Consider the following 21,856-nt stretch of genomic DNA (forward strand, 5'->3'; position numbering starts at 1 on the left):
TGCCTTTACCTAAGTGGGGGAAAGAACCATGGGGAAAGGAACCCGTGGAGGCTGAATCTCAGACCAACAAGATAGATATGAGCTGGACGAGAACGCGGACGCAGACCCGGACCAGGGGCACCCGGGAGGTCAGCTTCCTTGGTCCACCCTGGGCTTCTGTCCATTTGCTCTCCCACCAGTCGCAGCTGTCAAAGCTCAGTGGCCTGGAGGGGAGACGGGGCGGGGCTTAGGGGCGGAGGCGGAGCCTCGGAGAGCATCTTCTGGTCCCGGGGCCTGGACTGGCCCGCCGCCCCCACCTGCAGCGCGGCGGAGCGCGGGCGCGTCACTCCCAGCGGAAGCTCCAGCCCCGCGTCTGGCGAGGTGCGCGCCTCGCCGCTCCCGCTCCAGCGCTTGGTGGCCCGCCTGTGTCTGCAGGGCAGGGGGCGGGGGGGCCCGGCGGCACGGTCCGGGAACTGAGATCGCCGCCGCCGCCGAATCATTGACAGTCACCCAGCTCGGACGGCGCGTCCGAGCAGGAACCGATCGCGAAGGCGAAGGACCACTGCCGATCCGACAGCGCGTCCCAGGTCAGTCCGCCTGCTGCACTTGGGGAAACTTTGGGATGCGGTGACAGCCGCGAGACTGAGGCACCGAGGGTCGCGAGGCCGTGTGGCCTCGGTGCAGCCCGCGAAAAGGCACCTGCAGCACATTTGATACTGCAGCTGCCAGGGTGGGGACCGAGACCAGCTACCGCGGACCACTGCGGGTCACCGAGGGCCAGCGGGCTTCAGGGGCCTCCCGGGAGACTCCGACTAGCCCGCGCCCCGCCGCGCGCCTCCGGGTCCCCGCAGGTCCCCAGCTCCCGTTGGCGGCTCGCGCTCGGACCCCGCGGGGCTGCGGATTCAGCCGCCTTCGGGCCTCGCGACGCGGGAGGAGCGGCCCGGGGCCCAGGGCTGCGGGGTGGGAGCCCCGCGGCGGGAGCGGCGCGCACTCGGTCGGTGGAGCGCGCGGGTCGCGGGGTCCGGCTGGAGCGCGTGGCCGCAGGTGCCCGTGGCCGCTGGGCAGCGGAGGTGCGGAGCGCGGGCTGGGGCCGCGGAGCCGATTGCAACCTCGGGCTGCAGGAACCAGGGTCGCCGGGTCGGCAGTCCGGTCTCTGCGGCTCCCGGGTGCGCACATCCTTGGCACCGGGCATCCAGACCCCTTCACCAGAGAGCGGGCTGCAGATCGGTGCCTGCCGGGGCGGAGGACCAGTGCTGCCCGCTCTCTGGCACGCCATCTCCCCAGCGAGGGCCGCGTGCTAGGCTGCGCGGGGACCACTGCCCAGGGCCTCCTGGCGCAAGCCTTTTTCGTGGACAGCTGCCTGCCCTGGCTTGGAGTGGAGGCGACGAAATGAGCACCCCGCCCCCATCCGCGCCCCAGTGCTGTCGCCCCAGTCACCTTCCTTTGCCCTTCTCCGACAGCACCTTGGACTTGCTCTCTCCTGAACTGGGGAAAATCTGAGGAAACCAGGCAAGGACCTTGGAGACACGCCACCTGCATACGCAACAGCCTGGAAATCCAGTCACCTTGGTACCTCGCTGCTTCCCAGACACTTTGGAGGGGCAGGTTTGCAATTTCTACCCCCAACCTCCCCCCACCCCCCGTCTCTGTCTCTGCTGAGAGAGGGAATCTTCTGAGGAGAAGCTGGGATCTAGGCATCCCATAACCTAACCCCAGAGCCCAAGGAGGAGCTCATGGGTAGCTAATTGTAGCTATGTGAGGGAAACAGCAAACCTTATAAACTAACTCCTTCCCCTGGGTTGTTCCTGAGTATTTCTTAGAAGCCTGGAGACCCAAGGAAACCTACTTTTCCTGGTCAGTTAGTGCATCTTTTGCTTGGCTCCGACTCTCTCCTTGCGAGGAAGAGATACATTTTGCTTATGACCTCTGGCTGGCCTCATTCCAGTTGCTGTCTGGCCTTAGACTGCCTGCCTATCAGGTCTATGATTTTGAAGAGCTGATTGGGAAGAGAAAGCTGCAAGCCTAGGTCCTGGATGGCTCAAATTCAGGATTGCAGTCTTCTGTGGGACCCATGGGCTCTCTAATCCTCCTCTGGACTGTGGCAGCACCTCTGCCCTTCACTCCTGCAGTGAAATTGATTGTCAAACAACTTGGTGGGGGGGGTGGAGGCACCCCTGTGTGAGCAGATGCAGGGCTTGGATGCAACCAGGAAACAGGAGTGAGGGATCTTTAAAAAAAAAAAAGGCTTACATGATTCTGGGATTAAAAAAAGATGGAGATGCCATTGGTGTATGAAACCTAGCCATCTCCCAGTCAGGTTCCACGATCCCAGGGGACTCACATAAGCAGGACCTGTATTGGACAGTGCATATTTGGAACCTAATACTTACCGAATTCCTAAGCAGTAAATGCATCCCGATTTTTAGACTCACAATCATCTACTGTAATGTAGATACTGCACCCCCATCTTAAGAACAATAACCCCAAACCTGGTAACTCTGGGAGAGCCCAGGTTCCCTGCCATCTCTTCCACATCAGGGCAGGAACTAGGACAAGAGAAAGGACTGTTCTGAGCTTTAGAGTCATATACTCACTTTAGGGCTCCCCAGCCAGACAACTGTTTTATAAGAGGGAACACAGAGGATAATCTCTGTCCTGTTGTAATGAATAGAAAGCTGGGGACAGTGGGAGGATAAAGGCAAGAGGAGGAATCAGCTCCCAGCTGGCTTTCCAAGCATGTCAGACTTATAGCACTGCCATGTTGGGTACTACACTAATCAGGTATCCCAACTGGGCCCTGCTGTGGGGAGTCTGTCATCCAAAGGGCAGGGAGATACTGAGATACAGTACCCAGAGTATGGAGTCCAGAACTCTCAGCAGGCAGATAAAAGGAATGACCTTGGGAGAGTCCAAACACCTTTCCTACTCTCTTGTGCAAAGTATGGACTGAACCAGATGAGTACCAAGGGGTGGGCTTGCCTGCAAACAGACTCGAGCTAGGTTGCTGTGCGTGGGATCCATTCCAGACTCATTTACAAACTCGTAGTCGGTGAAATGTGATAAACCGAACACTGTAGGGATTACTAAACAAGGAATTAAAACACTCAACTCCAAATGGGAGAGACGCGGGCAACAGATCGTCAGTGTTTATGTGCCTCTGAATAGCTCTGATTTCTTTTGGTAGGAGCTGACAGCTGGCTGACAGAAACCTCACCCAGCGAGAGAAGAGACAAAACCCAAGTATGAAATTAGGAATAATGTTTTCAGGTAACTTTCTATTTCCATTCGGAGTGGGTGTCTGGGAGGGTGAGAGTAGGTATGGTTTGCTCCATTTGTCAACAGATATTTTTTCCCAAGGGCCCCTGAGTCTGAGGCACTCCGTGCTTTATCTCTCTCTTCTAGTTTCCTGATGGCAGAGTAGAGAGCTGGGTATCGCAGCTTCAGTCTGCAAACTCTCCCTCTGTCCACACTGTCTGCCCTCTGCATTATCTCTAGTCTTTCTGACCCATCTGTTCATATGGCCAGTCTTTGGGGTTTTGCCCAAGAAACTGGTTGTCAGCTACATGGGGTGGGGGCAGCATTTGGAAGTCCAGATGACCTATCCACAGATTTTCAACCCACCTCTGGATTTTCCCCTGGGCCTCACTGTCACTCTGCATGGTACCTGGGACTACTGAGGCCACAGGTCAAGGGTCATATATACAAGTGGCTCTTCACATGACAGCACTGATCACTCTGACAGCTGTTCTCTCTCTCCAAAGCTTATTTGAAATTGCTCGTTTGATAACATCCCTTCTCTGGTTGTCTTTGTTCTTGGAAGTAAATACCTTTGACTCTTAAAAAAAGGCAACTATTGAGTGGAAGCTTGACCAGCAGGGAAAGGCAGTGAAGAATGTCCGAAGTACACAGTGATGCATTCTAACTAAAGTTGAAGACTTCTATTTCTAACAAGGAATGAGGCTGGAGCGATGGCTCAAATCTTAAGAGCACTGGCTTCTCTTCCAAAGGACCCAGGTTCAATTCCCAGCACCCACATGGCCACTCACAACTCCCTATGACTCTTAGTTCTAGGGGATCTGATGCCCTTCTCTGGAGTCTGAAGGTACCAGCACAGACAAACATGAGCGAACATTCATACACATAAAATAACACACATACATATGGGCAAAGGTTTATACACATAAAATAAAACATAAGAAAGAAATAAAATAGAGAGGAGGAGTTATACAACTATTTAGTAATTTAGATCTAATAATATAGGGACCCATAAGGAAAATCTAGTAAATTCTTACTAAATTCCACTCAATGTGGAGAACCATTATTTACGGAGTAAAAAAGGCATTTCCAGTAGTCTATCTGTATTTACTTAGTGTACACTTGCATGCTTTCATGTGTGTGCAGGTGCACATATTTTTGTGTATATGGTGGCAGGAAGACACACATATGTTTCATTTCTCAGGCACTGTCTATTTTGTGGTATGTGTGCATGGTGTGCGTGCATATATATGTGCCCACTGCTCATTTGTGAGCACAGGTCGCTTTACAGGTACATGTGCATGTTCGTGTGCATGTATGTGTGGATGCATGCTCACACACATGTACATGGTGGCCAGAAGTTGAGGTTGAATGTCTTCCTCAGTTCCTCTCCACTTTCTTTACTGAGTCAGTCTCTCACTTGACTTAGAGCTCACTGATTGAGCTAGTCTAGCTACCAAGCTTGCTTGGGGAGTGGGGGGCATCTTCTGTCTTCACTCTCCATGTGCTAGAATTAGAGGCTGCCTGTCATATCCACCCTACATTTCTAAGGATGCTGAGGGTCTGAATTCTGTTCTCCTACTTACATGATAAGTCCTTTACAGACTAAGACATCTCCTGAGCTGTTACCATTTCTTTTAACTCTTTCACTAATTGGAACTCACCAGGTAGCCTGGGCTAACTTGCCATCCCAGTGAGGCCTTGGGGATCTACCTATTTTTGCTTCTTGAGTGCTGGGTTTACAGGCATGTACCGCTATGCTCATATTTCTTCTAGAATTGGTTCTGGGGGTCAAACTCAGATCCTCATGCTCTCAAAGTAACTGCTTTATCCCACAAGCCCTCTTCCCGTCTCTGTTACTTTAAAAGGCTTTAGATTTGGGATTCGATTAAAAACAGAATGTTAAATTCTGAGATAAAATTCTTGAAAAAGGAATGAATCAAGAAGGAGGCACAATAGGAAACCTTCCTTTCAGTGCTAAGTTCACCTCCATATGTACACAGCATAAATATAAAACTGTCACTTCACAGATGATGAAGCCAACACCCCAGGAGGTAATTCCCACAGGAGGAAAGACCATTCAAGGCAAGAAAAGTGGGTCTTCATCAAACACTCTATGAAGAGCAAATCATTCAAATGTCAAGTTTTGTGGTTTACAGATTGATCTGGCAAGGTTAAAGAACTCCTCAGAGAGGGTGAAGGCCTAAAGACAGGGTTGTTCTAGTAAGGCAGTGACTACACAATGATGCCCCGGGAGCCTTATCATAACCTCTGGGGAGTGACGTATCTGACAATCCTCTTCTAAAAACATTGAAGTGTCAACAGTAACAGTTGGCCCTATGAAATATTAAAATTCAAGCAGACTAAGAAGCCATTATAACTCAGTGTGGAAGCACATGCCTATGGTTGTAGATACTCTGGAGACTGAGGCAGAAGGATTGCTGGAGTCCAGGTATTCAAGCCAGTCTGAGAAACCAACATAATTTCAAGGGCTGGGGAGTCAACTCATTTGGTGAAGTAATTGCCATGTAAATTTGAGGACCCAAGTGTGGTGTCCAGCATCCACATAAAAGGTGCACAGTTGTAATCTCAGCACTGGGAAAGCAGGGTCAGCTAGATCCATGGCTCCCTGGTCAGCTTCATCTTTGCTGCCGTCATCTACATAATAGAGGAGGCAGTCTGTTGGTACTCAGCTCAACTTCCCTGAGACCCTGCAATCCACAACATCCCCATATCTGAGGGATGGAGAAGAAGCCATTGTCCTCTCAGATATCCCAGTCTCTAGTTTGTTGACAGTTCCCTGTCTTAGAGCCTCCTCACTCCAGCCTTGGTGAGAGAAAAGTTGTGAGCATAAGTGCTCAGGATTAGTGTTGTTAAAAAAGGGAGGAGCTCTGAGTGTGTGTGTGTGTGTGTGTGTGTGTGTGTGTGTTAAAGTAACCTAAACTCTTCCATACTCTTAAAGGTTCTTGAGAATGAGAACAACCAAGTAAGAGTCCTTCCTAGTATAACCTGTCTGAGCAGGGCATAGTGGCATAAGCCTTGGGGGCAGAGGGAGTCAGATCTCTGTAAGTTTGAGACCCAGCCTGGTCTACATTGTTACTTTTAGGACAGCCAGGGCAACATAGTGAGACCTCCTCTCAAACAAAAACAAACAAACAAACAAGAAGGCAGAACATGGTGACTTGTTCTTATTAAAGTGTCAATTTCTCAAGTATGACTTTGGCCTAATGATTTTTTTAAGCTTGTTTTTTTGGATTGCTACTGTATCCTTTCTTGGCTTGGATACAAAGTGGTTTCTGTATTTGATATTATGTTCCAATGCCTCCTAATTTCTTTGCATATTAAACCCATTTGTATATGAAAACTGCAAAGAAGTGGTTTCTGTGGTGTTCTCCTGTGAACTTTCAGATGCTTTCCTTCCAGAGTAGACCTTCGAGTTGGGACCCACACTGCCATCCTGATTCCTGTACCGCACATCTCAGGTACGTTTTGAGGGAAGAATAGCTTTTCAAGACTGTGATGATAGGGAGAGAAAACCAAAGCATTTGCTTTCCTTCAGGCTATGCATCTGTCCCCTGGGTGCTTTGCTGTGCATCATGAATGATATCAAAATGGAGATATGGTTCAATTTGCAGTCCCACCTTTTATGAGCTTATGCATGGCAATGCCAATGTACCGAGAGTGGTGCTGTTTGGAAGAGTGTGGGGGAAATATACCGTTTAAAGAACAGATGCCTCTAAATATAACACCCTGTTGAGAAATGGCGAATCATTGGGACTTTGGAGGCCTCTGGTAACCCTCCTAGATCACACCGTTTTCTCTCCTCCACCAACAGCCACTGTCCCTTTGGATACTCGTCACAGTTGTCCTCTTTGCTTTTGTCATTGTCCTCCATTTATAATGGACTCCTAAGAAAAATAACTTTAACTAGATAGCAATCACAAAGCCAGATGATGAAGGAAGACCGATGTTGACTGTATGTGGTGAAAGTTTCAGAAGGTGAGCTGGCCCAGGATTCACGAGCTCTTATAGGAAATCCTTTAGGCAGGGTCAAGAATGAGTCCTGGGATTCATGGGGTTCATCTTAACATGGCCTCTGCATAGACATGGCACAGAGCAGTGACTGAGTACCCAAAGGGAGTGGCGCTGTTTGTTTACCCTTTCTCCTCCAAGCCCACCAGGACATGCCCTAGGATGTCACAGCTGAGTGAGGGGGCAGAGCTAAAATGAGCACCACTTGGGGACAGGACGGGGGTGGGGGGAGGCGGGATGCAGGGAAGAGTCCATACATAGCAAGTAAAGACAAGAATTGAAGCCAGGCTGCTGTGTGCTTTGGTCCTCAGTTGACAGATGGACCGTGGTGGGTGACCGCACTAAGCATGTCTGCACATCCATCAGCCTGGCAGGTCCCTCCGGCATTCTCTAGGGGCTGGGGGGTACCTCTCTTCCATGATCTTCAGCTTCTATATGCTATTGCTCTATTTTTCTTGTTTACTGTTTGATCTCAGCAGATTCCATCCTTCAGTTAATTCTTGAGATTATGTTCCAATTCTTGCCTGAAGGTTTGGCTAAATATAGAATTCTAAGCAGAGGGTCATTTCTCCTTCAGATGTTTAAAGACACTTCTGCATTGTGTCTCACTGCTATTGTTGATGTACCTGAATCTATACTCATTTTTGATTCCTTGGTATGTGACTTATCCCCAAACCCAAGGGCCCTTCCTCTGCCGTCAAGTCTGTGGAATCTTCTGGTGTGTGCCCTGGAAGTGCACAGGCCCATGTTATGGGCATGCTCTGTCACTCAGTGCAATACTCTGCTTCTGCCTTTCACTTGGATAACTCATTAGTCCCCAGGCCTGGGACTTTCTCCCACTTTTGTTGAGGATTGCGTCTCTTGCTTATAGTTGCCTTGCTGACGCTGTGACCAAGAGCAACTTGGAGAAGAGAGGCTTTTTTTTTTTTTTTTTTTTTTTGGCTTATACTTCCAGCTCATAACCCCTGAGAGAAGTCAGGGCAAGACTCCTTCATGGTTCTTGTTCATGTAGGCTAGCTTTCTTATACACCTCAGGATTACCTGCTTAGCAATGGTGTGGTCCCTGGTGGGCTAAGCACTTCTGCATCAGTCACTAAGCAAGATATTTGCCCACAAGCCAGACTGATCTAGGCAATTCCTAAATCAAGTCTTTCTTCTCGTGTGACTCTAGGCTGTGGAGTTGACAGTTCATTTTAACTTGGGCACTAGTGTACCTCTTTTTCTTGCTTGAAATTTTGTTTGGGTGCTTGAGATCCTGGACTGGATTACTGGTTGTCTTCTCCCCCCACCCCCATTGCGAGTTATTTTTGTTTTGTGAGATGGGGGTCTCTCTGTGAGGCTGACTTTGAACTTCTGGTCCTTCTGCTTCTCCTTCCTGAGTGCTGGGATTACAGGCAGGTCCCACGAAGACCAGCTCTTTTCCTTTCTGTTTTCTTCACTGCGTTTGAGATTCTCAGCACTACTATCTCCATTTGCTACTGGGCTTTGCGGGCCTCTTTCATGTTCTTTTGAGATTTCCTGGTCTCTGAATATTCTTCTTCACAGAGTCTTTCTCCCACTCATGCTTAGGATGTTCCTTACTCCCTTGAGGATATTGAGTTTTTAAAGCATTTATCTTCCTGACTATTGGCTCATGACTAAAGGGCTGGACGAAAGGACCAGTGAGAAGGCTGGAACACATGAGTAATGCTTGTCACCTGTGAGTCTCACTGTGGACTGCCCTGGTGATGTGTGAAACTCTGTGGTATTCTCTAAGGCAGGGAGGCTGTTGAACACAGACCTGAGCGGCTTTCGCCCCAGGGGTTCTGTGTCGTCTGTCAGTCTTTCTGTAGCTGATGTGGAGGTAGGGTAGGCTTCAGCTCTTTTCAAACAATCACTTCCTTGCCTTCAGTCCAAAGACCCTGTGTCTTACTATTTTCAGAGACCAGACCCCCAGGTGGCCCCAGAGAGAAAGCAGGGCACTGTCTATCGCTGGTGGTCTGGAGTTGGAGGAGCTACCCATTGTTCACACTTCCCAAGCTTTCACATGCCAGCATGGCTCAGAGATCTGAGTGAATGTGGCTGGGGATGGAGTCTCAGACTCAGAGCGTGTGGGAAGCTTTCTGCTGCTGTCCCAGGTAGGTGTCACCAGAGCAGCGAAGGCTTTGACCTGCTCCTTCTTATTGTGGAACCCCAGTTCTAAAGCGTCCTGCTTTAGAGCTTCTGTGTCATGCATGGGGTTAGCTCTTGGGTTTCTCAGGCTGGATCCTCTGCTTCAGGGCTTCCAGGCTGCTGTTTGTCTTCCCTGTTTTCTCTCTGGCTTTATGAGTGTATCTCTTTTTTAAAAACTTTCATTTTGGGAGGTCTCTGGAGGGAGCTGTATAAGCCCTAACCCTAGCTATCTGCACCCATACTTCCCGAGTTTGGCTCTGCCCTATAAACATAGCCTGCCATCCAAGATAATTGCAGATTAGGTTTCACCGTCTCCCTCTGTCTGCCTGCAAAAGTCTTTTTTTTAAATGTTAATTTAAAAATATTTATTATTGTTGTGTGTGTGATGCATGAGTGGAGACAGGCCGTGGTGCACATGTGGAGGCCAGAGGACAGCTTTCTGGAGTTGGCTCTCTCTTCCTCCTTTATGTAGGCTCTGGGGCTTGAACCTGCGTTACCAGGCTTGCACAGTGAGCACCTTTATTCACTAAGCCTTTTTATTGGCTCCTTAATTTTGTTTGTTTGTTTGTTTGTTTTGGTGCTGGGGACAGAACTGGGGGCCTTTCATGTGCTACACAAATTCTCTACCACTGAACTGCATGCCTAGCTAAACCTGCTAAGTTCTTACAGCCTTCAGAGAGAAGCTCCGGTGTCTGACTTCCGAAAACCTCATTTGTTCCTAAGTGACTTAAGCAGTTTAAATCTCATGAATCTTGCTATAACCAGCTCTGTACAGCATCTTCCAAGTCTCTGTGAGCTCCTCAGGACAGGCTGGTATCTTTGCAGGTCTCCCAGTACCTATCAGGGACTTACAGTGTCAGCACGAATTCATTTCTGTGTATGCCTACTCTGTCTTTACCCTTCTTGGCCTTCTGTTCTCCTCTCGTACTCTTTCCCTCTAGTAAGGGACAAGTCCATTAATCCACTATCCTATTTCAAACAGAAATTTCTGTCCTGAAATCCTTTATTTTTTAAAGATTTATTTATTTTTTTATTTATATGAGTACACTGTAGCTGTCTTCAGACACACCAGAAGAGGACATCAGATCCCATTACAGATGGTTGTGAGCCACCATGTGGTTGCTGTAAATTGAACTCAGGACCTCTGGGAGAGCAGTCAGTGCTCTTAACCACTGAGCCATCTCTCCAGCCCCTTATTTCTTTATTTTTTGAGACAGAGTCTCACTCTCTAGCTCTCACATTGGCCTTAAACATATTCTGTAGACCAGACTGGCCTCAAACTCATGGTGATCCTCCTGCTTACACACCTCAAATGCCAGGATTACAAGAGTGATCCACCAGCTGGGAGACATAATCTTAAATTTAAAAAATCGGTGATTAGCCAGTTTACTGTGCTATGTTGTCATTGTACAGAAATGAACAGCCATATTGGTCCATAAATGTTCCTAGTTTTCATTTGTACAATGCCAATGCACTGTCTGAGCTAGGGAGAGAGCGTCTCATGAGGGCTTGGTTACAACAAATAATAAAATATGCTCTAAATAATGAAAAGACCCAGAGACTAGGAGAAACAATATTTTTCTAAGTTATTCAGATTATATCTACACGTTATACATATCACATTTATAAAACCTATCTGATCTTTGTCCTCTACTGTAAGCACAACTGAAAGACAGATTTTCTCTTAGCTCAATATAAAGTGATTATTACCCCCTCATGAAACTCTCTGTTGAAGGAGTCTGAATCAGAGATACTTAAACAAATTAAACATGTATTTTTAGTGTCGATGGTAAAGATTAAGTGATTACAAATCTTCCATGGCTCCTTTTAAAGTTTCTCTTAAATTTTAATTTATTTTATATGTATGTGTGTGTTTTGCCTGCGTGTACATCTGTACACTTGCATGCCTGCTGCCTGAGGAGAACAGAAGAAGGCATCAGATTCTCTGGAACTAGTATCATAGTTTTGAGCAACATGTGGTTGCTGGGAATTGAATCTGGACCCTCTGGAAGAGCAGCGAGTGCTCTTAATGACTGAGCCATTTCTCCATGTTCTTGAAATAATAATAATTTTCTTTAAGATTTTTTATTTAGATGTATGTGCATGCATGTGCACATGTGTGCAGTCTATGCGTTGGGTTGAGGAAATTCACGGATCCATATGCTTACATTAGTCCAATCACCCCCGGAGACTAGAGGAGGCCTCTCTTAGTGCTTCCTGTCTTAGATCCTTCACACAGGGTCTCTCATTAAACCTAAATCATCTTTGCAGCTGCGCCAGCTGGCCAGGGAGATCCTGGAATCCACCTGTCTCCCCGACCATAATGATTGGGTTACAGGCCCATGTAACCACCCATGGGCCTTGCCTGGCTTTCACTGGGGTGCTGGAGAGTCAACTCAAGTCTTCATGCTTACAAGGCAAGCTCTCTTACCTGCAGAGCTATTTCTTCAGCCCAACTTTGCTTAATATTAATGTTTAAAGTATGTTCTTCAAGAACAGAAAGTAAGTAGACTGTCGTTAAATGTGAAATTTAGGAAAATACTGAGTTCATGCTTCAAGGAAGAATTTAAAGAAACGTTTTAACTTACAATTCCATAAAGGTTACTATTACTCTGAAATTTCTCTTATTTTTGCAATTTATGATTTTGCTCAGCTTCCACCAATAACATAATCCTGTTCATACATATTTCAGAAATAGACAAAATGACAAGATGAATACAAGTTGGACATTGAGTCTGACTAATCGTCAATTTTTTCTGATAACCAGGTATTGATTTCTGACCTTTGAAGATGGATGAAGGCTCAGAAGTTTCAACGGACGGAAATTCCTTGATCAAGGCAGTGCATCAGAGCCGGCTTCGCCTCACTAGACTTTTGCTAGAGGGTGGTGCCTACATCAACGAAAGCAACGACCGTGGGGAAACCCCTTTAATGATTGCCTGTAAGACCAAACATGTCGACCAACAGAGCGTCGGTAGAGCCAAGATGGTTAAATACCTTCTGGAGAACAGCGCTGATCCCAACATCCAGGACAAATCTGGGAAAAGTGCCCTGATGCACGCGTGCTTGGAAAGAGCCGGCCCGGAGGTGGTCTCCTTACTCCTCAAGAGCGGGGCGGACCTCAGCTTGCAGGACCATTCTGGCTACTCAGCTCTGGTTTATGCTATAAATGCAGAAGACAGAGACACCCTGAAAGTCCTCCTTAGTGCTTGCCAGGCAAAAGGGAAAGAGGTCATCATCATAACCACAGCGAAGTCACCCACTGGGAGGCACACCACCCAGCAGTACCTAAACATGCCTCCCGCAGACATGGACGGAAGCCATCCGCCGGCCACGCCTTCGGAAATTGACATCAAAACAGCCTCGTTGCCCCTTTCATATTCTTCTGAGACGGACCTGACGCTTTTTGGCTTTAAGGATAAGGAGTTGTCTGGGGGCAGTGATAATACCTGGGACCCAGACTCTCCTCGGAGGAAGCCTGTGATGGCCACTAATGGGCCCAAGCTATCCCAGACTCCAGCCTGGATCAAGAGTACCCCATCATTAAAGCACCAGGCCAGAGTAGCCTCCTTGCAAGAGGAGCTCCAAGATATCACTCCAGAAGAAGAAATAGCCTACAAAACGAACGCGCTGGCCCTTTCTAAGCGGTTCATCACCAGGCATCAGAGCATCGATGTAAAAGACACTGCGCACTTGCTCAGGGCCTTTGACCAGGTCAACTCAAGGAAAATGTCATATGATGAAATAAATTACCATTCTTTGTTTCCGGAAGGAAACCAGCCATGCGTGGAAATTCCTACTGATCAGGACCCAGACTCTAGCCAGATGTTTGCCTCCACTCTAAAGAGCATAGTTGAAAAGCGAAACTCGGGGGCCAATCACTACAGCTCTGATTCGCAGCTCGCTGAGGGTCTTACTCCTCCAACCTTAGAAGATGGTAAAGCTGCAAAGAAAAAGATCTTCGCGCCATCTCCTTCCTTGCTATCAGGGTCCAAAGAGTTAGTAGAGGCTGCCCCTCCAGGCCCCCTGAGCAGGAGGAATCATGCGGTGTTGGAAAGGCGTGGCTCGGGAGCTTTCCCCATAGAGCACAGTCTCGGGCAGAGCCGACCCGGGTTTCTGCCACCCTTGAATGTGAACCCTCACCCTCCCATTACAGACATTGGTGTCAACAACAAGATCTGCGGCCTGCTCTCTTGTGGCCAAAAAGTGCTTATGCCGACGGCCCCTATTTTCCCGAAAGAATTTAAAACCAAAAAGATGCTCTTAAGGAGGCAGTCCCTGCAGACAGAACAAATTAAGCAATTAGTAAACTTTTAAGAGACCATTAGGAAACACATTATGTTCAAATGTCTGTATCAGAAAACCATAGACTTAGAGAAGAAACCTTAACTGTATCCTTTTAGGTCTTAACTAGTGCATCGCAGCTAGGCAAATCAAAATATAGTGTATTTTGTATTAGGTACTGTGAGCACACCTTAATATATAGCTGCTGAGGGAATTCTGACAAAATGAAAGCTGTTTTTCTCATAATGTCCAATATTTATCAACTTTCATGTGGTCCACGTTTTTCATCTAAACAAAACATCACCAAGAAAGAAAATTTGCCTATGTTAGAAACACTTTTTAACACTTCAGATCGGCTTCGTGTTCTATTATGAAAGAATGCTCTCAAGTCAGTAATTTTGAGGACACTTTATGCCAACAAGGTTGTAGTTTTTCATGTTGCCAAAATCATCAAAGAAAACAAAACATCAGCAAAGCTAAACTATAAAGGAAGAATAGACGGGTCCTTTAAAAATGTTGACTCAGGCAGGTAAAAGTCTAATTAAAGCTTTTAAACCATCTAGGCTAGATAGGATGAGCAAACAGTGTTCAAGGTGGCGCTAAAGCTGCCTCAGAAGGGCGGGTGTGGGGGCGGCGGGTGTGGGGGCGGCGGGGAGCAAGCCTGCTGGCCAGAGTTTGGATTCCCAGAATGCATGTGACACCTAGACAGGGTAGTGCAAGTATCTGTAATCCCAGCATTCCCTGTGGGGAGATGGGCGGAGCCAGGAGAATCCCCAGAAACCCATGGTTCAGATAGTCTGTCTACACTGAAGTAAAGAAATCCCTCAAACAAGGGAACAAGAATGACTGATACCAAACGCTGTCCTCTGACAGGTGGACTCCCCATCCTCCAAACTGTCAGGACAAGGCAGCAAACCATTTACCAAATCCTGTTGTTTTTGCACTATGTGTTGCTTTCAAACTAACGTACCAATCCTGTTATCTTAAGGAATTATTTCTCCTGTTATTTTTGAGTATTTTATCCATAGCTTTCCAATATCAAGATAATATAAAAATTAAAAAGGATTCACCCTGACATACATTATTCTTGTCTTCCCAAAAGAAACACTCAAAACAGTGGGGGGAGCAAGATTGAACACAAATGGAATTAAACGCTTGCTTCATCTTAAAAAAGAAACACTGACTAATAGTCTAGTTTAGTTTAGCTAAAATTACAAAAGCCAAGTAGAAACCTAATCATAAGGTGTATTACAGGGTCACTACTAAGCAATATCTTTATTTCTGATATGTAGTTATTAGACAGTCATATAAAGATATATAAAGATAACATTCTTGGTGTGACATCTGAATCATCTAGTACTTTAGGGTCTATGAATAACTTGTAACAAAATACACATTACTATAAGATATTTAAAGAAAATGATATTACCTACATGACTTCAAAGAATAGTGTTCAAAGACTTCTTCACTTCAGCAGTTCTGAAGCAAAGACTACCCAAAGCGCTAGAGACCGCAGGGTGTGAGCCTAATGACGTCATCACAGCTTCGTTTCTTTGCCCAACAGGTGGCATGAGGCCTTTCTTGGTAATTTGATATAAGCATTTTGAAGTGTACATAGAAATTATTTAATTATTCGTGGCTTTTATTTTAAAAAAGAAAACTAAGTCGCAGGTTTTTCCATTTAATGTTTTGAAGAGACTATTAATTACATTAGAAATATTTTTTATTCAGAAATTAAAATTGTACTGATGTTTATAAGTAGCTGAATTCCTTTCGCAAGTTTTAATATCACAAAAAGTACTTGACCTCACATGGGAAAGAGACAGTTTGGAAGAATATGTAAATAGAGTAATTTGTTATCAAGATGGTATCAATAAAGATTCAAAATATCATTTTGACTAAGTTTTATCTTTCCTTCAAATACTAATATTTCATCATAATTTCACGAGAAATTGTTCTGCACATGTACTTTAAATTATAAAAATATAAGAATAACTTGTTGCCTTCCCAACATGAAAACACAATCAGTTTAACATATTTAATCCAGAATTTTTACCCTTCTCGCCATCCTAAGCACACTTTAGATACCTGGTTGTTAGAGTTGGAAAGCTACTCCACCAGGCTTCTTACTGCAGTAAACGGAATGTGTCACTAGGTACCCATGATGAGTCTCCAGTGTTTCCTACAGGAGTGTGTGTGTGTGTGTGTGTGTGTGTGTGTGTGTGTGTGTGTGTGTAGTGTGTGTTTTACATTATATATATTGGTTTTTCAAGACAGGGTTTCTCTGTATAGCCTTGGCTGTCCTGAAACTCACTCTGTAGACCAGGCTGGCCTTGAACTCAGAAATCCGCCTGGCTCTGCCTCCCAAGTGCTGGGATTAAAGGCATGCGCCACCACCGCCAAGCTATATTTGAATTTCATTTAGAGTTTGTTTAACATTAACTCCAAGAGGCTTTACAGGTACCATTCTTAGTTCCCAGCAAGCAGAATTACCCTAGACTATAGTTAATAGAGACCCAAGGAATTGTCATTTAAAGGGGACAGGGCCACCCTTGTTACTAAGATGAGCTTGACATTGCCTCTCCAGAGAAGGCAGAGACACCTGCATACTGTATCTTTGGTGGGCATGCACAGGGCAGGCATCTAGCAACAGAGTGCTTTACACATCGCCTTCCCATCCCTAATAATTGTGATTCCTGTATTTGCTTAACAGACATACTGCACTTTGAAGGTGACTTTTGAGGGTGACAAGTTTCTAGGAATGATTGAGATAGCAAGCCAGTCAGCTGTAGCCAACTGTCCCACCAGCCTTGGCATGGACAGGTGAGTCAGTCAGTCTGACAGAACAAGATTAATCTGCAGGGAAACAAATAGAAACAGCTATTGCCATGTTAAGCAAAACATGCCCATATATAGTCATGTGGAATCTAGATTTAAACATATACTTAAATATGACTATCATATGGAAACATAAGCAGGATATATTTAGGGAGGAAGGAGACTAGGTGGAAAGGGAGCAAAACCTGTCTGGATATCTTAAAGTGAAGCTAGAGAGATGGTTTGGTGGATAAAGTACTTGCTGGGCAAGCACGGAGATATGAGTTCAACATTTTCAGCCTTGCATAAAGACTAAGCACAGTTACGAGCATCTGTAAAACCCCAGAGCCAGGGAGGCAGAGGCAAGAGCCTGGGGGGTTGTAACTAGCCAGTTCCAGGTTTAGTGAGAAACCTTGTCTCAAAAAATAAATAGGGAACAATAAAGGAAGACACCCAAGGTTGACCACTGGTTTGCACACTCACGCACTTGCACACGTGCACATACACATATATGCGCTCGAGTGAACACACATATTCACGTGTGTGTGCACACACATACACACCTTGACATATATCACATACAAATAGATGTTGCCATTGTTGCAAGGTAATTCCATCAAGGAACACATAGAATCTCATAAAGCCAAATCAGAAAGTTTGTATTACTGGCTGGTGCCTGTGTGAGGAACTTGCCCAAATCCTGCAGCCCTGAGCCTCCCCATTCTTTACCTTTTATGAACAATCCCACATCCTGGTTGATACACTTCAGTTAGCCACAACTATCAACAGAAGCCAAAAAGTCGAGGTCTGCCAACCATGCCGGCAATGCTTTTCAAAGCCAACCCTCCACCCCTTCCTCCCTCCTTATCGCCCTCTTTTTCTCTCTCCTCCCTCTCTCCTTCTTTCATTCCTTCTCACCCCACCCCCTCAACTCTCTGTAGAGTCTCCCTACATTTTCCAGGCTGACCTAGAACTTCTGGATTCAAGTGATCCACCTGCTTCAGACTACCAAGGAGCTGGGACCGTAGGCAATACCTCTGCTTGGCTCAAAACCTAATTAAATAAAAGGCTTAGTCCAATTGGAAGCCATGATTCTTAGTAGATTAATAATTGTGCTTATATAGCCTTGCTTAGTGCCCATATTCTTTAGATCACATTTAGTTTGTTTTGTTGAGATAGGATACATAGCTCAGGCTGGCCTTGAGCTGAAAATTCTCAAGAATGGAACACTGGAATAACAGGTATGTACTACCACACCTGGCTACTATTTATTGTTTTGATAATTTATCTTATTCACCTACAGTTGGCTCTTGGATCCCAAATCCAAGTTTCTAGGAGAGCCAGAGCACAGCAAATCTGTCAGATGTGGTAGGCTCACCTCTCACCCTCCCACGCTGGCACACTGTCTCTGTGAACCTTCTCTAAAAGTCTACAATTAGAGGGAAGGAATAGAAAGAGAAGGCTGGGAAGGATGCCCTGCAGAAATCACTGAAGGAGTCCACCATGCTGGGACACAGGATCACATCCGCAGTGAGTGGCACTTGGGAACGCAGCAGGTTAGGTGCATAGGGTTAGGATGACCAATGACAGATACAGGAAATAGACAGCTTCAGTTAATCGCTAGCTTGGTACAGTCAGTGTATGCTGGAACTGCCAACAGGCCTGGATCTCGTGACTGGAAGATTAATCTGTGTCTATGACTGATCCAGCATTCCTTAATCAACTGTGAAAGATCTGATTATGGGGATGGCATTTAAACCAGAATGTACATGTAAGAAAAGTTGTGGTTTGAACTGAAGATGTTTCCCATAGGCTCCTGTTTTGAACACTTGTTCTTTAGGCTGGTGGCACCATTTTGTGACACTGGGGCCTTTCCGAGGTAGGGCCTGGCTGGCAGAGAAGTCACTTGGCAAGCACTTTTGCAGGGTATAGTATGAGCCCTAGTTCTGAGTCACTGTCTCCACCCTATTGGCTCTACAGGGTACAGCCACAGCCATAGCCGTATGGTCCCACTGCCATGCATTCCACCCCAGAGTGGACTGAAACCCTCCGAGATCATGATGCCAAATAAAGCCTTCTCTCTTCAGTCTTTCTGTAGGTGGTTTGTCACATTGATTCACAACTAATCAATGCAAGAAGATGAAAAATATGATAAAGAGTCTACCAAACAGTTAATAAAAGAAGTAGTATTTAGGGGCTGGAGAGATGGCTCAGTAGTTAAGAGCACTGACTGCTCTTCCAGAGGTCCTGAATTTAATTCTTAGCAACCACATGGTGGCTTACAACCATCTGTAATGAGACCCAATGCCCTCTTTTGGTGTGTCTGAAGACGGCAATAGTGTAGTCATACAATAGATAGATAGATAGATAGATAGATAGATAGATAGATAGATAGATAGATAGATAGATAGATGGATGGATGGATGGATGGATGGATGGATAGATAGATAGATAGATAGATAGATAGATTAGATAAGATAGATAGATGATAGATAGATAAAGTAGTATTTAGCTCAAGAAGAGTCTTTCAAATGCAATCAAACGTGACTAGAAAAGAAGCTACTAGAATATTTCCATTAGGGCTGCCAATCTATGGAGAAGCTTGTCCTAGGGAGACAGAGGTGCCATTCCTGGAAACACACAAAAGGGACAGCTGTGGCTCAGACACTCAACAGGAAGGCCTCTTATCTAATGGGCTTTCTTTGAGATTGTCTTTACTTGTTCTAGACTGAATAGGGAAAGCCGAAGGCAGATTCTGGATTTCAGTCATGAGCCCAGCCTTCTGCTTCTTGTGCTCACTCGGTGTTGGTAGGGATTGCACAGATTTTGATTGCCCAGGAAAGCATTTCAATCCAAATCAATTTTCTCAAATAGAAAAAAAAAATTACTAGCTAGTTCCTGCAACTGAGGGTCCTTACTGGGACCAGGAACTTGGAATAAAGGAATAAATGTCACTTCCCCTGAGAGACACGTGGAAGCTGCCCTGAACTGGAAGCTGATAGAACATTCTGGTCAGTGCAGATGTGAACCTATCCTACAGCAGGCAGCCATGACGGAGCAGTTCTAAGAACTACAGAATCAGTGGGAAAGAAGGTGGCAGAACAGGACCTCACTGGGTAAAGCTCTTAAATTACCACGGCCAGTGATAAAGTAAGTTATTACAGTCTCACGAAGGCAGGAGCACCCAAAGGTTGGTGTTCAACAGGAGAACAGGAATGTGTGTGTGTGTGTGTGTGTGTGTGTGTGTGTGTGTGTATGTGTTTGTGTGTGAGTGTAAGAGTGTGTGTGAGTGTGTATGTGTGTGCATGCGTGCATGTGTGTTTGTGTGTATGTATGATCCTGGGGAAACAGTGTGTGTGTGTGTGTGTGTGTGTGTGTGTGTGTGTGTGTGTGTGTCTATGTATGATCCTGGGAAAACACAGATGGCTCAGGCCCTACCAGATCTTGTGTCCAGCCAGCCTAGGCACAGGAACAAAGACGATGGGAAGGATCTGGAAGACTGGTCAGCCACCCCTCCACACATACTGTAACTGTGGGCTGAGTGGGAAGTTTTACTGTCTAGGATTATGAAATAATTTAATTATGTAGTAGAGTCAACATCACTATGGGAGTGGGGTGAGATGGGGTAAAGACCTTAGAAAGTAGAGTTACTTAAAGTATGTCTTCCTTAGAATGGAAACTAGGTCCAGAATTAGTGAAGGTTTTCATTTTTCTCTCCAAACTGGTATGGAGTAGCATCAATGACCCCTTGAGAAAGAAAGCTCCAGCTGGCTTCTTCCCTGTCCTGTGCCATCAGCCAGGTTTCCTGTCAGTCACACAAGCTTCTCTCTGCTCCGTAGTGAACTAGTTATGGGACCACAGCCCCATGACCATTTCTTCCGTTTCTTGAGCCCCGTTCCTATCACTCTGATTCGAGCCTTCATTTCTCTTCTCTGAGAATCCCCAGTCTCCTGGTTGGCTCTCCCTGTCTTCCTAACACTCCAGATTAACCACACCCCATTTCTGCTTCCAGAAGGTCTGTGATCCCTAGAGAGTCCAAGCTCCTCAGAGGCATCTCAAGGTTTCTTCTCAGCTGACTGGGGCCTTCCCCACAACCTGGATGGAGTCACAGTGAAATGTTTGTAGAGTTTTTGGTACATAGAGATCAGATATCTGTTCCATTTCCTCTTCCCTGAGCCCAGGAAACTGTGGGCTTCTTCCAAAACCACATGACGGGTCAAGTTGTGGTCCAGGCTTACACTGATGAGTACAAAGAAGAGAGACAAGTAATGACAGGCAAAGTAGGAAGATAATATAAACATGGCCGCTAGAACAGTAACCCTAGTTCCCCTGCAGGCCTATGTCAAGCCCGGACAGAAGTCCTTCTTAGGCCAGCCAACTGAATCAATCTGATTTTCTAGAGGAAGAGATTGAGCCCGTCTGAATCTTTCTTCTAAACACTACTCTTGCCTTTGTTCACAAACGCATGACTCTTGTGACTCTCAGGACCTTGAAAGCTCCTCACAGGCAGGCTCACATCAAAAGCGACAAGGAGAGGGATACAGCCCCTTTCTATGAATTCACTAGATGGTGATTACCAGGAATAAAGCCCAGAGAACTAAGACACCAAGCAAATCAACAAACTGATCCAAATTAGTTTTAATAATTTCCCACTGGAGAAATCAAATCCTAATGGCTAGTGAGTGGTTACATCATTCTCACAGGACCAAAAGCAATTGTAGATTTGAAAGGCTCTGAATTTTGGAACAATCAAACTTATCAATGGCTCCTCTAAAGTGGCTCTTGTGAGTTGCAGGAAGCAGAACTCGAAGACTACAGGACTAGAACACTGACACCCTAGGCTTGGGGAATGTGGAAGAGTCAAGTGTTTGAACTTCTTTCCAAAATTCTTCTGTGCATACACACAACTTTGCACAGAATTCTGCCCCCTAACGCTGTTTTGTGACCCATAGCATCTTTCTACATTAACAAAAGCTGAAAGGGCTGGCTTCTCAGTGTCTGTTAGCAACTTATACATTTTTGTATATCAAGGTCTGTGAAAATACTACCAAAGATTGAGATGTATACCTTACAACACAGTAGAATGGACCTCTCAGTAAATTCCTCGCCACACACATCCAAGTATGCATGTTGGCACAGCCATGGACATTTCATTTTCATGACTTCCTCAAGTTACCCCACTGCCCATCCAATATTCTACCAGGAGCATCCATCATTCTGACCTCTGTTCAACCCACAGAGCATGTGCTCAGCTGTCCTCTTCCTTCTGCTTTGTGTGTACTATTATCCTGACTGCGGAGAAGTGGCTCGCACTGTTTCAGGACTGTGTAGTCAGTCC

General features: G+C 46.0%; 1 protein-coding gene across 1 annotated transcript; it reads left to right on the forward strand.

Annotated features, from left to right (window-relative positions):
* Window positions 1-256: 256 nt before the first annotated feature.
* On the forward strand, window positions 257-15,593 carry Ankrd34b (ankyrin repeat domain 34B). The gene is made up of 5 exons (XM_028760211.1): window positions 257-566; window positions 1,440-1,584; window positions 3,164-3,246; window positions 6,658-6,716; window positions 12,185-15,593. The coding sequence occupies exon 5, from the start codon at window positions 12,208-12,210 to the stop codon at window positions 13,732-13,734; it is 1,527 nt and encodes a 508-aa protein (XP_028616044.1). The 5' UTR covers window positions 257-566; window positions 1,440-1,584; window positions 3,164-3,246; window positions 6,658-6,716; window positions 12,185-12,207; the 3' UTR covers window positions 13,735-15,593.
* The last annotated feature ends 6,263 nt before the right edge of the window (window positions 15,594-21,856 follow it).

Source organism: Grammomys surdaster, unplaced genomic scaffold (assembly GCF_004785775.1).
Source record: "Grammomys surdaster isolate TR1022 unplaced genomic scaffold, NIH_TR_1.0 126391, whole genome shotgun sequence".
NCBI classification, from domain to species: Eukaryota; Metazoa; Chordata; class Mammalia; order Rodentia; family Muridae; genus Grammomys; species Grammomys surdaster.

What these genes read in the sequence shown, in the direction of transcription:
- Ankrd34b (XM_028760211.1), top strand. Translation starts at nt 12,208, where the DNA reads ATGGATGAAGGCTCAGAAGTTTCAACGGACGGAAATTCCTTGATCAAG.